Source organism: Aethalodelphis obliquidens, unplaced genomic scaffold (assembly GCF_003676395.1).
Source record: "Aethalodelphis obliquidens isolate GAN/ISIS:26980383/991018 unplaced genomic scaffold, ASM367639v1 scaffold62, whole genome shotgun sequence".
Classification (NCBI taxonomy): Eukaryota; Metazoa; Chordata; class Mammalia; order Artiodactyla; family Delphinidae; genus Aethalodelphis; species Aethalodelphis obliquidens.
The window spans coordinates 9504523-9520569 of NW_020838006.1; the positions used below are offsets into that span (position 1 = coordinate 9504523).

The 16047-nt window shown below is 42.5% G+C and overlaps 1 protein-coding gene across 5 annotated transcripts in view; it reads left to right on the forward strand.

The window, feature by feature from the left end:
• Positions 1-814: 814 nt before the first annotated feature.
• EXOG (exo/endonuclease G) overlaps positions 815-16047 on the forward strand; it is a 30587-nt gene continuing 15354 nt past the window's right edge. For 3 of the 5 annotated variants that reach the window (XM_027088371.1, XM_027088369.1, XM_027088370.1), the window contains exons 1-5: positions 822-1005; positions 2813-2962; positions 8462-8601; positions 10101-10177; positions 11003-11117. In XM_027088371.1, the coding sequence (XP_026944172.1) occupies positions 843-1005; positions 2813-2962; positions 8462-8601; positions 10101-10177; positions 11003-11117 (645 nt within the window). In that variant the 5' untranslated portion in view covers positions 822-842. Of the gene's footprint in view, positions 1006-2812; positions 2963-8461; positions 8602-10100; positions 10178-11002; positions 11118-16047 lie in introns of all 5 variants that reach the window. The other 2 variants (XR_003429043.1, XM_027088368.1) reach the window with 1 other exon arrangement.

Here is a 16047-nt window from a genome sequence, read left to right on the forward strand (position 1 = left end):
GAAGACCTATTTATTTGTGAATGGGAGTACATAAAACATATAACCTTCCTTTGACAGCAGGCATTCAGCAATCCGGATTCCATATTCTATAAAGATAAAGTAGAGCTGCCTAAATAAAAATTGCTAATATTAACAGAGCACTTAACGACATGCCCCAGGTTCTTCCCTAAATGCTTTACATGGTTAATCTCCTTTAATCCTCACAAGAACCCTATGGTCTAATAAGTATTATTATTATTACTATTATTATTCCCGTTTTAAAAAGAGGAAACAGAAAGGTAGAAAGTGGTTGAGTGGGGATCCAAACCCCTGTGCTCTGATTCAGGGTCCTAAAGCACCATGGAGTACTGTCTTGTCAAGAAACTCCTTAGGAGATGCCAAGCTATCTTTAGAAGTTACGATTTGTGTACCATGCGATTTCAAAGCCACGTGTCATGAGGCCATCCAATGTGGCAGAGGTTTTAGAATCAGACCTAAGTTGGAATCTCAGTTCTGAGGACCTTAGCGTAAGCATGCGCAAGTGGTTTACTCACCTATTAAACGGGACTAAGAGTATTTTCTTCTCAGGACTGTATGTGCACATACCGAGCCTTCAAAGCGTCATGCTCTCACCCATCACCCGGCCCAGGGGACCAGGGATGGAGCCGGGACGCTCCTGGGCCTCCAGGTTTGTCACCAGGGGACGCGCTCTTGCGCTCTGCCCTCCGGCGTCTCCTGAGAGGCTCAGGGCCAGCGACTCCAGGTAGCGCATGCGTGTCTTGGTCCCGCGGTTGCGATTGGCTTTCAGGCGGCTGACTTGGAGTGCGCAGGCGCTAAGGCAAACAGCTAGCGTCTCGGGCAAGATGGTTGCCACAGCTTTTGCCTCCCGCTTCCGAGGCTCCCGACGTTTCTTGAGTGGCTTCGTGGCTGGAGCCGTCGCGGGCGCTGTGGGAACCGGGCTAACTGTCGTGCAGTTCCTCCGGAGTCAGGACGCTGAGCCAGCGTTGGCGGTGAGGGAGCCGGACGGTGAGTGTGTGGGCCCCCAGGTCTCGAGCCCGGGCTGCTACCTCGGTCAGGAGCCGTAACCATGGACGCGCGCTGTCTCCACTCGCCAGGCCCTTGGTCGTCTGCCGTGCAGTCTCCCGGCTCGGCTTCCTCTCCCGGCGTTGCGTCTCACCTGCCTGCTCCGTGTACTTCCTTCCCCCTGGGGATATACTACCCCGACATGTGTGTTTTTATTGTCTATGTCTTCCCCTAGATTGTTAGCTCCATAAGCGGTCGGACGGTGTCAGTTTTGTTCTCCACCAGCCCGGTACCTGGTACATAATTGGCATCCAGTACGTATGGATGAATGAACGAATGAACACATAGTTTTAGCAGATCAGTTAACTGTCCTCAATTTATCATCGTTCAAATGAAGAATATCTGCTGGCCCTTCTTCAAAGTATGTAAATCCGCAGGTTACCAGGTGTACCTTATATTTGACAAAGTAAATGAGCTCATGCTCGGATACACTAATTTAACTTGCTCCTCCTGATACTTGGCATTTAGGAAGAGAGCAACTCTGGTGGGTTGAAGCCTGGAGAGCGCATCAGGAGAGAATTATTTGGAAACCGACTCCCTGTTCCGTGCGTGCTTGGTTTCTCCCACTAGGAGAAGCAATACCAGTTTTACCACTGTCTTGCTGCAGCACACATCTCTGCTTCAGTACCAGAACATTGAGGAAGAGTGTCAGTGAACGATGGTCTTTTTTTTTTTTTTTTTTTGGCTGCATTGGGCCTTCGTTCCTCCACACGGGCTTTCTCTAGTTGCGGCGAGCGGGGGGCTACTCTTCGTTGCGGTGCGCGGACTTCTCGTTGCAGTGGCTTCTGTTGTTGCAGAGCACCGGCTCTAGGCGCATGGGCTTCAGTAGTTGTAGCACGCGGGGTCACAGGCTCAGCAGCCGTGGCACACGGGCTTAGTTGCTCCACGGCATCTGGGATCTTCCCAGACCAGGGCTTGAACCCGTGTCCCCTGCATTGGCAGGCGGATTCTAAACCACTGCACCACCAGGGAAGCCCCTGAACGATGGTCTTTTAAAAAAATTTAAAAGGCTGTGCTTTTGTCCCCACGTTAACTCTTAGAACATAATGAGTACATAGGCTGTCGCGCATTTAATCATATCAATGACTAGTAATGACAGGAGTTTTCCCTTTGCTGCTTTTGTATACACTGTACTTTGTGGGGCAGAGATTTGAAAATTTGATGTGAAAGACCAGCAAGATCAGGTCCTTATTTAACAGTTAATGAGGTACTTCCCTGGTGGCACAGTGGTTAAGAATCCGCCTGCCAATGCTAGGGGACACCGGTTCGAGCCCTGGTCGAAGAATATCCCACATGTGCCGCGGGGCAGCTAAGCCTGTGCGCCACAACTACTGAGCCTGCGCTCTAGCAACAAAAGCCACCTCATTGAGAAGCCTGCACACCTCACCGCAACTAGAGAAAGCCCGCGGGCAGCAAAGAAGACCCAACACATCAATCAATCAATCAATCAATAAGAAAATAAATAAATTAGAAAATAAATTGGAAAAGTAAAAAATTTTTTTAAATTAAAAAAAGAACAGTTAATGAAATAGCTACAGTTTACCTGGATAGAACTATACAACTGATTATAGGCAAAACCAGTATTTTGCCTACTGTCTCTTTTCTTTGCTTTATAAGTAATTGCAAAAATGAGATCACCTGGTTGATTAAATTGTTGAGTCAGTCCTTTGTCTTACCCCCTTCCTTATAATTTTTTATTCCTAATAATAGTCACTAACTGTTATTTTTTTCCCCTGTTTTTCATTTTTAGGTTCTTCAGAAAGGGCTCTCTTAGAACAATTTGGATTCCCTTTAACTGGAACAGAGACAAGGTGCTACACTAACCATGCCTTGTCTTATGATCAGTCAAAGCGGGTGCCTAGATGGGTTCTTGAACATATATCCAAGAGCAAGATAACGGGTAGGTGGTTAGAAGCAAAGGCGTTGATGAAAGATGTTTCCAAATTTAAAACAAGGAGGATTATTAATAATTTCAACCATCTCTACTTTACAGCACGTTTAGAAAATGATGGTGTTTGTCTGGCTCACTAGATAAATGGACCCTGCCTGGCAGCCAGGGCACCCTAGACCCTTCCAGGCTGTCTCAGGGGTTGAGAGGATCTGTATCTTGACACATGAATTGGAGGCTTTGTCATAAATATTCTTGGAATGAGCACCACTCATTCATTACGTCCACAAATGCTTTTTTTTTTCCTGCCTCAGGTTTATTTGTACAAATAGCACAGGAGGACACCAGCCCCATGCAGACAGCAGCCAGGGGTCACACCAGTCCTTCTGTCCTCACATTGGCAGACAAAGGTCTCTACTCCAGAGCCTTTGTGGGGTTCTGGGCACCTTTGGGAGCCTGAGCTGGAGCTGGAGCAGCAGCTGCACCTGCAGCCTTGGCCTTGGTTTGAGCCTTGGCCTGGGACTTTGGCCGGCAGAGCCTGAAACCGTTAGCGATGCAGGCATGAGCACGTTTCCCGAGCTTGGGGTGAGCAATGTAGGCAAGTTGACTGAGCTTGCGGCTGCCACCTGTTGGGATCTTGGGCTCGACCTCCTTGGGCTTTACGAGAGCCTTTTTTTAAAATTAATTAAATTATTATTATTTTTTGGCTGTGTTGGGTCTTTGTTGCTGCACGCAGGCTTTCTTTAGTTGCAGTGAGCGGGGGCTACTCATTGCGGTGGCTTCTCTTGTTGTGGAGCATGGGCTCTAGGCTAGCGGGCTCAGTACTTGTGGCTCGCGGGCTCCAGAGCAGAGGTTCAGTAGTTGTGGCGCACGGGCTTAGTTGCTCTGCAGCATGTGAGATCTTCCCGGACACGGGCTCGAACCCGTGTCCCCTGTATTGGCAGGCAGATTCTTAACCTCCGTGCCACCAGGGAAGTCCCTTTACGAGAGCCTTTATAGCCTCAGCATGTGCACTTATGGCCTTGGCGTTGTTGGCCTGCATCTTCTTCAGACCCTTCCTTTTTTTTTTTTTTTTTTTCTTCAGACCCTTCTTGTTGTGCTTCTTGGCAAAGCGCATGTTCCTCAGGAACTTGGGGTCCACCCCCTTAAGAGATTCATATTGTGATCGGGGTTCCGTGATGCCGTTTCTGTGCTGCTTTCGGGACTGACTGTGCATGGTGTGGTTCTTGGACTTGGCCAGGTCTGCACCGGGGCCTGCCCACAAATACTTTTTTTTTTTTTTTTTTTTGCGGTACGCGGGCCTCTCACTGTCGTGGCCTTTCCCGCTGCGGAGCACAGGCTCCGGACGCGCAGGCTCAGCGGCCATGGCTCACGGGCCCAGCCGCTCCGCGGCACGCGGGATCCTCCCGGACCGGGGCACGAACCCGCGTCCCCTGCATCGGCAGGCGGACCCCCAACCACTGCGCCACTGGGGAAGCCCCACAAATGCTTTTTAAATGCCTACTTGTGCATGGCTCTGTGCTGAGCCTTGGGGTTATATCAGTGACCAGAGTAGATGGTCTCTACCCCCAAGGCACTTTGAATTGGGGAGGGGGTTGGGTGGACCTATCAAATAATCATAAATGTATAATTACAATTGGCAATAACTGTTCTGAAGGAAAAATGATTGCAAGTTGGGATAGTATAATTAAGGAACAGTAAAGAATACGATGGGAGATTATAACAGGAGAACCCGATACTGATTAACGAGGCTTCTTTGAGAAAGTGGCCTGAAGAGTGGATGGCAGTCACTCAGGCAGAGGAGTTGGGTGGGCAGCGGGGGTATGGAGAAGAGCGTTCAGGCAGGGAAAGAGAAGCACAGTTGCATCTTTCAAGGCCCCAATGTGAAGAGTTTGGTTCGGTTATGGAACTCAAAGAAGGCCAGTGTGGCTGGAGCAAGGGAGAACGTGATGTGAAATGAGACTGGAGAGGCAGGCAGGTGTGTGAGCCTGTTCACCTGTCCTCAAGTTTCTTGGTGCGTTCCTGTAATTAAGATGACCAGATCTTGCTATTCAATGTCAGATTAGCTTCTAGGTAGCCTACTCCAATTTACACTCCCACCATCATTATTTGTCCTGTCTCTCCCAGCCCTCACACATAATGAGCATTATTGAGCTTTACCAATTTATTAGTTGATTTTATTTGCATTTATTGATTACCAGGGAGGGTTAATATTTTGTGAATTATTCTTTCTTTGTGAATTTTTCTTTACGATTTTCAATAGGGATATTCTTTTTTTTTAATATTTATTTTATTTATTTATTTTGGCTGCGTCGGGTCTTAGTTGAGGCATGCAGGATCTTTAGTTGTGGCATGTGGGCTCTTAGTTGCAGCATGCAGACTTTGTTGCAGCATGCAGACTCTTAGTTGCAGCATGCATGCAGGATCTAGTTCCCTGACCAGGGATCGAACCCGGGCCCCCTGCATTGGGAGCACAGAGTCTTACCCACTGGACCACCAGGGAAGTCCCAGGGATATTCTTTTTTGAATTTTGTAGGAGTTCGTTTTTACATTAAGGATATTACTTTTTGTCATAGTTGTTTTATTCCCATTCTCTTATTTGCCTGTTAATTTGCTATATGGCCCACAGATTATTTCTCCATTGCTTTACAGTGCATGCTATGCTTAAATATATTAAAATGCTGATACTAAAATGAGTGTGTGCCTTTATAGAGTACACATTAACCAGCAGAATGGCAGGAGGCTTGGAATATGCTTGCCGCTAGAAGGAAACTGATGGAAGCAGAAACTGTGTCCTAGCAGGTGAAACTGATCATGAATTTACATCAAGAGAAACTCACTTGATTTAAGTCTCAAGCCTGATAAATTTCCTTTAAATACAAAAGTTTTCCCAAGATGGAATTTCAGCTTTACTAATTTTATCTTGCTGTTAAGTTATCATTTTCAGAGGCATATGAAAAAAGCACTGTTTCATATTGTACGTCACACGAGCTGTGTAATCTTGAGGAGGTAAAATAGAGCTAGTTAATATTTGAAAACAAGAAGCAATGTACCCGTGATTTGCTTATTTTAGTGTAAAGCATCTTCTGTTTTAGTTATGACAGACTAAGTTATTTAGATTAACTCTCCTGCTAAAAACAACAAGAAATGTTATTGGCAGTATATAAAAAGTATATATATTAAAAAAAATCACTAAAAAAAAAAACCATGAAGAGGGACTTCCCTGGTGGTCCAGTGGTTAAGAATCTGCCTTCAAATGCAGGGGGACCCGGGTTTGATCCCTGGTTGGGGAACTAAGACCCCACATGCCGCGGGGCAGCTAAGCCCACGCGCTCTGGAGCCCGTACACCGCAGCTAGAGAGAAGCCCATGTGGCCCAACGAAGACCCAGCGCAGCCAAAAAAAAAAAAAAAAGTCTCAGAAGCCAGATTCCTGGCTTCTGATCCTGGCTTTAAAAACAAACAAACAAACAAAGCATGAAGAGGCAACATGATAGTAGAGCTTTCTTTGCCAGGCCAATATTTGGGGGAACGCCAGAATCCAGAGGGGTAAGGGTGGCCCGGGTAAACCAAAGCCACATTGCCTTTGGTTCTGCAGCCTTATGGGGTGAGGGGGACTGAAGGCAAGACCTAGGGCTCAGCCAAGGTAGATTATCTTACCGGAGACCCTTCCCACGTTAACCTGGAACCCCAGAGGGCTGCACCCTCGGGGATGGGTGAACCAGAACTTACTTGCCTGCCCACCATAGGGAACTACACAGAAGGTTGCCTTGGCACTGAGCAGATAAGGATCAAAAAGGAAAATAAAAAGTTTGTTCTAGAGAAGTTGAGACCACAAACTGGCTGTCATGTAGACTTGTAGCCCAAAGCCATGTAGCCTGTACAGATCAAGGAACCTTAAACCCTGAGCTTGCTTTACTGTGCTCCTCCACTGCTAATGCCTCCAGACACTGGACAGAAGTAAGTTTACATCCTCTCTTCAGGAAGGCATCTTCATCCTAGGATTTTGGAAATTCCCACAAGTGATTTTTCTTTTTCTTTTTTTTAATTTATTTTTGGCTGCGTTGCGTTTTTGTTGCTGCATGGGAGCTTTCTCTAGTTGTGAGCGGGGGCTACTCTTTGTTGCGGTGCACAGGCTTCTCATTGCGGTGGCTTCTGTTGTTGCGGAGCATGGGCTCTAGGCGCAAGGGCTCAGTAGTTGTGGCTCTCGGGCTCTGGAGCACAGGCTCAGTAGTTGTGGCGCACGGACTTAGTTGCTCTGCAGCATGTGGGATCTTCCTGGACCAGGGCTCGAACCCGTGTCCCCTGCATTGGCAGGCAGATTCTTAACCACTGCGCCACCAGGGAAGTCCCCCCCCTCCCCCGCCCCCAAATGATTTTTCAAGGGCAGTGAGCACCAGATAAAGAAAACCAGACATACCAGGAAGCGATTCCAATGGTAATGACACTTAGAGAAGTTTACTAGTAATTCTCTATTTACAGTTATTATTATTTTTTTTTATGGGGTGATTCTAAGAAGCTAGACATTAGATACTTTACTCTGAACCTTGGGGTCTGATAATTTAATTTTTTTCTTGATTGAATGAAAATGACATTAGAATCAGTAACTTCATTAATCCCCGTTTTACACTTTTTTGAGTAGCAGCCTGAGTATATTCCATTTGTCCTCATAATTTTTGTAGTTTAACAAGGCCTGTCCTAATGACAGTGGAAAACATAGTGTTAGGATTCGCTGGTGTCCACGGTGGCAAACTACTCTGGAGGTATCAGAATATAAGCAAACTTGAGATTTTGTCTCTCCTGTGTGGTGCTCAGATATTTTGTGTCAGGAGTTTCTGGATTGATCTCATAACCTAAATGTTTGTTTTGTCACGGCTTAAGAGGCAGTAAGCAAGATATCAGAGGCACTCTCTCCCTCCTCTAGGCTGTGCCTGCCCAGAACAAATTGTTTTGTGTCTATATATCCATTATTTCAGTAGGTATAAACTTGTCAAATACCGTTGTACAACATACAATACATGGGGGTCTTTTTTTTTTTTGTGGCTGAGCCACGCGGCATGTGGAATCTTAATTTGCTGAGCAGGGACCGCACCCACGCACCCCACACGGAGTCTTAGCCATTGGACCTCCAAGGAAGTCCCCGTGGGGGTCTTTTTTAAAAAGCAAGAGTGTATTTAGTAACTAAGCTTTTTGTACAGCTCAGCTATTTGATTGGTCATTGCTTTTACATAGATACCATCCAAGGGATTTTTCCCTTTAACTTGAAAGGCCAGAAACAAAAGTATATGAGATGAGATAGCTGCACTGTATGAAAAACATTCTTTCCTGGACTAGTCCTTGCTAAATTCAGGTGAAGTAGCCGAACTATCCCAGGAACTTGAGACATGCGTGCTGTCACTAAGTACTAGCTGCTCAGAGAGCTACCAGCCAGCAGCAAGCCGCTTGCCTTGCTTAGAGAATCTTGAGAGAGATTTGACCACTGGTAACTTACCATTTTGTGTGTTTTTCTTCAGGTGATGCAGACAGAAAACACTGTAAATTCAAGCCAGATCCCAACATCCCTCCAACCTTCAGTGCCTTCAACGAGGACTATGTTGGCAGTGGGTGGTCACGAGGCCACATGGCTCCAGCAGGAGATAACAAATTCTCATCTGTAGGCATATTTTTTGGGAGGGATGGGAACACAGGGCTGGTATTATGTGTACCATGGGACTTGGAAATTAAAAACCTAGGAGCCAAACCCTAACACTTGAGAGTTTTCATACCCTATTTTGTATTTTTCTTCCTGACTTCACTTCCTTTCTTTGCTTAGATGCTCGGACATTTTTAAACAGGTTGAGGAAAACTAAATGCTATGCAAAAGGGAATTGGAAAGCCAATAGGAGCTAAAGCTACTCATTCATTTTTATCTTGAAAAATTTCAGACCTGTAGAAAAGTTGAAAAAAGAACACAAAAAATATGTTGACTTGTAGAAAAGTTGAGGATAGTACAGCGAAAACATTTTGATACATATATTTTATATATGCATTTTTTTAAACCATGGACAGTGAATTGCAGACATTGTAACACTTCATGCCTAAGTAGATTGCTCGGGAGATTGTATTGTCTAAAGATGAGGATATTTGAATATATGTCAAGTGTATCATTATACCAAGAAATGTGTACAAGTGTATTTTTGTATATTTGTACAATAATATCCAGTATACAGTTCTCACTCAGATTTGCCAAATTTTCCTAATTATGTCCTTTACAACTTTTTTTTGGATTCAGTATCGAATCATGAATCATATATTACATTTAATTGTCATGTCTCTCTAGCCTCCTTTAATTTAGGATAATTTCTCTGCCAAAAAAAGGTGGGAAATGTCTTTTCTGACATTGGCATTTATTGCATGAATTGGTGATTATTATCATTAAGATAGTGGTTCTTAACCTTGGATACTCATTGTAACTACCTTGGGAAGTTTTAAAAAATCCTGATGCCCAGACCTGTAACCCAGAGCAGTTAAATCAGAAATTCTAGGGGTTGGGACCTAGGCATCGATATTTTTGAAGCTCCCTAGGTTATTTCAATGTGCCTTCAAGGCTGAGAACCACGGTTTGACAAGAGGGTATTTGGTGGCCTTGGCAGTGTAGATCAATGAAAGGAAATCCAAAGACAGAGCCTTGGGTTTACAGGTCAGAAGTGTGAGAGGAATGAACACATGGTGGCTAGAAATTCAGAAGAATAGGACTTTTTCTGTGCCACTCTTGAACTAATGTGTTTGCACTGTACTACTTAAATACTACTGTGCTCCTGAAAGCTGCCCTTTGTTGAGAAACCCTCTGCCAGAGGCTTAGCACTAGAATTCACCTTTTAGCTTTATACTGGAAATTTTTCGTTCATAGTCTACATTATTGGTTTGAATTTTATAAATTGTGAAGAAAAGCAGCACACCAAACTACTTCTTTTGTTATAGTACTTATTCTGAATAATCATTATTGAGCTTTTTGTCAGGAGTCGCTGTGGCTTTCGTTTATCTAAACAGATAGTTGCTGTAATTGCCTGGAGCTAAGGTATGGAAGAGGAGCTGGTTATCTCTGCTTTGTAAAATCTCTCTCAAAGGGAAAAGTATTTCAGTGCAAGTTACTGTTTTTATTTCTTTTCACAGAAAGCCATGGCTGAAACCTTTTACCTTTCTAATATCGTGCCTCAGAATTTTGATAATAATGCTGGTTACTGGAACAGGTGAGGGGTGAGAGTTTTAAAAATGTGATTCTGTGGGAGATGAGTGATGTGACAGGAGTGTGTGTGCCTAGCATCTGTTTCTGCCTTTGTTTTTTCAAATGTTAAAACTACTGAAGATAAATATTTTGGACTAGTTTTCTTTGCTAGATTTGGAAGTATAGACTTCAGAACATAGCCAGCCATTTTGGTCATGTTTCCTCTGGTCAGAAGTCAAGTTCTGGAAGAAACTACTAAAAATATTATTACTGAGACAGTAGAACACTATGTTTATAGGCAGAGGATACTGTATTTTTCTCCACTTGTATTGAAAGTATTTCTCCACTTGTATCTCCACTTGCATCATTAAAATATTTATTCAGTAAAATAATTCTGGCCCTTGAAATTTATTCTAAGGAATTAATACAATGTTGCATTATTTAAGAAATGTCAGGATAAACCCAGTTGTCCTACAGTAGGAGTAGTTACATAAAAACGATATATCAACTTTTTGAAATGATATGCAATTCTTGAAAAAAGTTTATTTGAGAACTAGGGCATAGAAAAATATGAGGAAACAAAACAAAATTTCAGTTCTAAACTGTACATTGAATGCACACACAGGAAAATGTAGGTAGTTGTATAAATGCGTGTATTTTTAGAGTTTTTCCATGCAGTAAACACACTGGGAAGAACATTGCTTATATGCTTGTAGTGTTTTGTGCCATATTCTCCTTACACTGATTTCTCTAATATTCTTGGTATCTCTCCTAAGGACTTGATACGGTTTGCTGCTTTTTCTACATTTACGTGTGAGAATATCACACATCTTTTTGCTTTGTTTCTCAGAATGGAAATGTACTGTCGAGAACTGACAGAGAGGTTTGAGGACGTCTGGGTAGTATCTGGACCGCTGACCTTACCTCAGACTGGAAGCAATGGAAGGAAAACGGTTAGTTACCAGGTAGGAACGTGTTTTAATATTCAAGCTTATGTTATTTGCGTGAGATTATGATCTCATTCTTTATTCTACTTTTAAATTTCATTTATTCACCAGGATTTATTGAGCACCTGTTGGAATGATAGGCATAGAGGATAAAATGATGGGTTAAAAAGCAAGCATTGACTTCAAGGCGCTCACAGTTTAGAAGGGGAAATAGACATGTTATCAGTTAATTATGTTAAAGTGTGATCTGATGTATAAACGCATAGATGAAGTGGTGTCGGAACGAACTGACCAACCCTATTTGTGGGGGTCAGGAAGACTTCACAGAGGAGGAGATGTTTTTTTCTGGCCCCGCTGCATGTGGGATCTTAGTTTCTCGACCAGGGATTGAACCCTCATCCCCTGCATTGGAAGCGCAGAGTCCTAACCGCTGGACCGCCAGGGAAGTCCCCCAAGGAGATTTTTGAGCTAGATCTCGATGGGTAAGAGTGAACTGAGTCAGGAGGGAAGCACGGGGACTCCAGAGGATGGACGGTGTGAGCGCAGGACACTTAAGATCAATAGCAGAATTCTGGGGTTTAGGTATCGTTACAGACGCGGGCTGAACTCAGGCAGATGGAGTGAGGAGGAATAGAGGAATACAGGAAAGAGTAATCACAAATTCACTTTTTGGGTGAAGAAGAGGGAAAAATTCAGGAAGACATCCAGATTGCAGTTAGTTGAATAAATGGGAGGAAAAGGTTTTCTTCTAGATGCTTGGATTTTTTTAAAAAGGTGAAGTTTTTTTTTTACATGCACGATATATGAGAACTTTATGAACTAAAGGAAAGGGAGATTGAAGATATAAGAGAGTATAATTAGTGATGTGAGAGCTGTAGACAGCTTCTGTTATGCCTGAGATTAAGGATTCTGCCAAGATATATGGACACCAAGGGGGTAAAAGGAGGGTAGGATGAATTGGGATATTGGGACTGACATATATACACTAATATGTATAAAATAGATAACTAATGAGAACCTGCTGTATTGCACAGGGAACTCCACTGTACAGTAGAAACTAATACAACATTATAAAACGACTATACCCCAATTAACAAAAAAAAAAGAAAAAAAAAGGATTCTGCCAAGAGGGTGGCTGAACTGATGTACTGTGAGATCTACAGAGGGTCGGGAATGAAGTGAGGTGAGGAGGAAGAAAGGTGATAGAGTCAGTGAAAGGAGAGGGATTGAAGGACTTCCTGGAAAGTCAAAGAGGAGGTGTGTTGGGGGGGAACATCTAGTAGTAGATGTTTAGTAAATGCTGCTTAGGTTACATGGTTACTTAAGGGGGTCTGTGATAAAACTGAATGATCCGAGAAACAGGAAAACGAGAACAATTTTCGGGTGTATTCTGTCCCACTGGACTGGCTTATCATCAGCCCGTCTGGCTCTGATGAGCAGTGATGTGTAAGTCTCCAGGTGTTCACACAGGTGCTCACGCCCTCAGAGTATTCCAGGGGTTCATGTGGGAGTGAAGGAGTGACAACGGAGTTAGTAGTCCAAGCAGAGTAATCTCTCTCATCAACTTGCTATTTTCATATTTTTTGTAATACTAGAAGGAAAAAGTGCCTTGAAGCTCCCTGTGTTCTCTTATTTTTCGAGTACTAATTATTCTTGAGCTCTGGTAAGTCCTCTTTCCTCTTACTTTTGGAAAATAGGTTCTCCCAGCTTTCACTTCCACACCTTAAATGATCAAATTACAGTTTCGTGTGGGCTTTGTTTTCATAAAATTGAAAGATTTGTATGACTAGCTTACTGTGTGGTAGAAGAAAAATGTATACAAGGTTTAAAAGGGACAGTTAACCACTAGTTAAGAGCATTTCACGAAACAGCTTTTTTGTGTGTGTGTGTGTGTGAGTGAATATTTCTGTTAAATATGTTTTGGCCACATGTTGTCATGGGAAGTATATTGTTTTTCTTAAGTTGGATATAATTTTTATTATCTGTCTGCTAAAAGCGCCTAGAAGCAGTGATATGCTATTAGCAATGAGTGTACCCTGAGACCAGATCTTGGTTTCTAAAAAACCACCTCCTGCTGAAAGAACCCAGCACTTGCAGAAATGGCTGATTCCAGGGATGGTGCAGGGAAAGTACAAACTGGAACATCTTGTGCCAGGAAGCAAGTAAGTACTCAAAGAAATGGTGAGGACATATCAAAAGAACACAGGAATCAGCTTTATGGAGTTCTAACTTAACGTGTCTGGAACTATTTGACATCAAAATAAAATGGATTATAGAACTAATAAATAGGAATCCATATCTTAATACATAAGTAAACACATGGGTGTAAGGAGAAGCTTCTGTGTACCATGGACGGTCAACTAATAAGTTTGTAAGAATGAAAGAGAAAAATCATTTTGTAGCCATCATGGTAATGTGTTTCAAACAATCATCAGTGGATGTTAAAACTAGAGACTAGAAGCTTTATGACGAATAGGACATTTATATAATCTAAAAGAATCCCTCCGCAAATTACTTATTGATAACAAAGCAAGAAATGGTAACTTGACAGTAGAGAAACCCCCCCCTTAACCGAGTGATCAGAGTTAATATTGCATGTATGGGACTTACTGATAAATTGTACTTGCTGGTGTGATGCACTAAGGATACAATATCACTTCTGTGATATTTCTGCCCCAAATGCATAATGTTGAGTCTCATCATGCAGAAGTATCAGGCAAACCCCAACTGAGGGACATTCCGTGAAAGAGCTGACTTACATTCTTCAAAAATATTAGTGTTGTCAAAGACAAAGGCTGAGAAATTAACTGTTCCAGGTTAATGGAGACTAAAAACTAAAGACTAAAACGGCTGAAAACAAAATGCATTGTGTTACCTTACATCAGATCCTAGATCAGAAAAACAAAAGTTGCTAAATAAGACTTTATTCAGACAATTGGTAACGTTCGAGGTCTATAGATTAGATAATTATATTTTATCAGTGTTAAATTTCCTGATTTTGATCACTGTACTGTGATTATGTAAGTGAATGTCTTTGCTCCTAGGAGACACATCCTGAAAGATGTGTCTATGACTTACTTTCAAAAGGGTTAGGGAAAAAGTAGAAAAAGAGAGTGATAAAGGGAATTGGGCAAAATGTTGAGTTGATGAATCTGGGTGAAGGGTGTGCCCGTGTTCCATATGCCATCCTTACACATTTTAAATTTGCAGTTAATTCAGAATGAAACAAATATATATGTATATACCTTTTAGTATATCTTTTCTAGACCAGAATTCTTATTACACTGGAATATGTAAAACTAACCACTAAAAAGACTTAACCTTACTTCTCCTAAATCGTTGATTCGTGAATGATATTCAGGCATGTTCAAGTAGCCTTGAAGAGAGTTTCAAAAGAGACCTGTCAGCTCTTCTTACCCTAACTAGTGTCATAATGATGAATGTGTGAGGGCCGTCAAGATCAGCTTCCTGAAGAGTATACCTTGAGTAATGGTCTTGTTTTTTTGTTTTTATTTTAAAGCATTATTGGTCTTAGGCCTTTTCTTTCAGATTCTGGGCCTCTGAACCTATATCATTAGTTTTCCATGTCTGTATTAATTGATAGGACCTATTCATGCTCACACTGGCAAATCTTTAATTTGGCAAATCTTTAAGTACCTGTCGTGTGGGAGGAATGTATATGGAATTATAAATGACATGCTTCAAACTACATTCTTGATTACTTTCTCCCTTCTTCCTCTATTTCACATCCTGGGAGTCATCCCTCTCTCTTAATTTCTTTGAGCCAACAACTTTTATCAGTTCTTTTACTTAGTAACTTGTACTCAGATTTTGCAGAAGCTCTGAATACCTATAATATTGAGGAGGACTCCACCAAGTTTCTCTGCACTTCCTACTTTCTGGCATAACAGGATGTTCCAGACTCATCTTGGGCAAACTCTGGAATCATCCATTTCTCTTGGTTCATTTTAATGGGGATCGGTATTTAGAAACCAAGATCTGGACAAGTTGATTCTTGAGTACTCGGTCTGCTGTTTGCCTCGTCATGTGTGTTCACCATGTTTATTTTTAGCTGTTTTTAGTGGGTGGAGAGAGCCCCAGAAAACATAGTATGTGAATTCTATTGCCTTTAGTGGCACACTGTTGGGAAGGCCTTTTTTCTCCATCTTCGATATTCCTATGCTTTTTAAAAATTTAACTTTATTTATTTTTGGCTGCATTGGTTCTTCGTTGCTGCGCACAGGCTTTTCTCTAGCTGCGGTGAACGGGGGCTACTCTTCGTTGCACACGTGCTTCTCATTGCGGTGGCTTCTCTTGCGGAGCACGGGCTCTAGGCGTGTGGGCTTCAGTAGTTGTGGTACGTGGGCTCAGTAGTTGTGGCTCGCAGGCTCTAGAGCGCAGACTCAGTAGTTGTGGCACATGGGCTTAGTTGCTCCGTGGCATGTGGGATCTTCCCAGACCAGGGCTCAAACCCGTGTCCCCTGCATTGGCAGGCGGATTCTCAACCACTGCGCCACCAGGGAAGTCCTTCCAGTGCTTTTTGAGAAGGAGATTTGTAGACCCTGGTCATAAAGGAAGCAGATAACTCTGTGTGTTATGTATGTGTACATAAAGTTGAATGTTGATAGGAATCTATATTCCTCGATGGGTATGTAGTTTTTCATCTTTCTTGGAATCATATCAAAGTGACATCTACTTTTATATACATATTTATATTTTTCACTAACAATTTCTATTATAGCTTTTGTTAGATTTGGCATCAAACTTGATTTCAGGTGGAATTTTAAATTTAAAAATCTTTAGTATATTTATTAGCATGAAAGCAAAATAGGATACTTTAGTAAATTAAATTGGAAACACTGTCTCAGAGCTCACCATTTTAGGAATTTAGTTGGGCCAAAAATATTATATATATGCGTACAAATATATACACGTATAAACTTGGGTG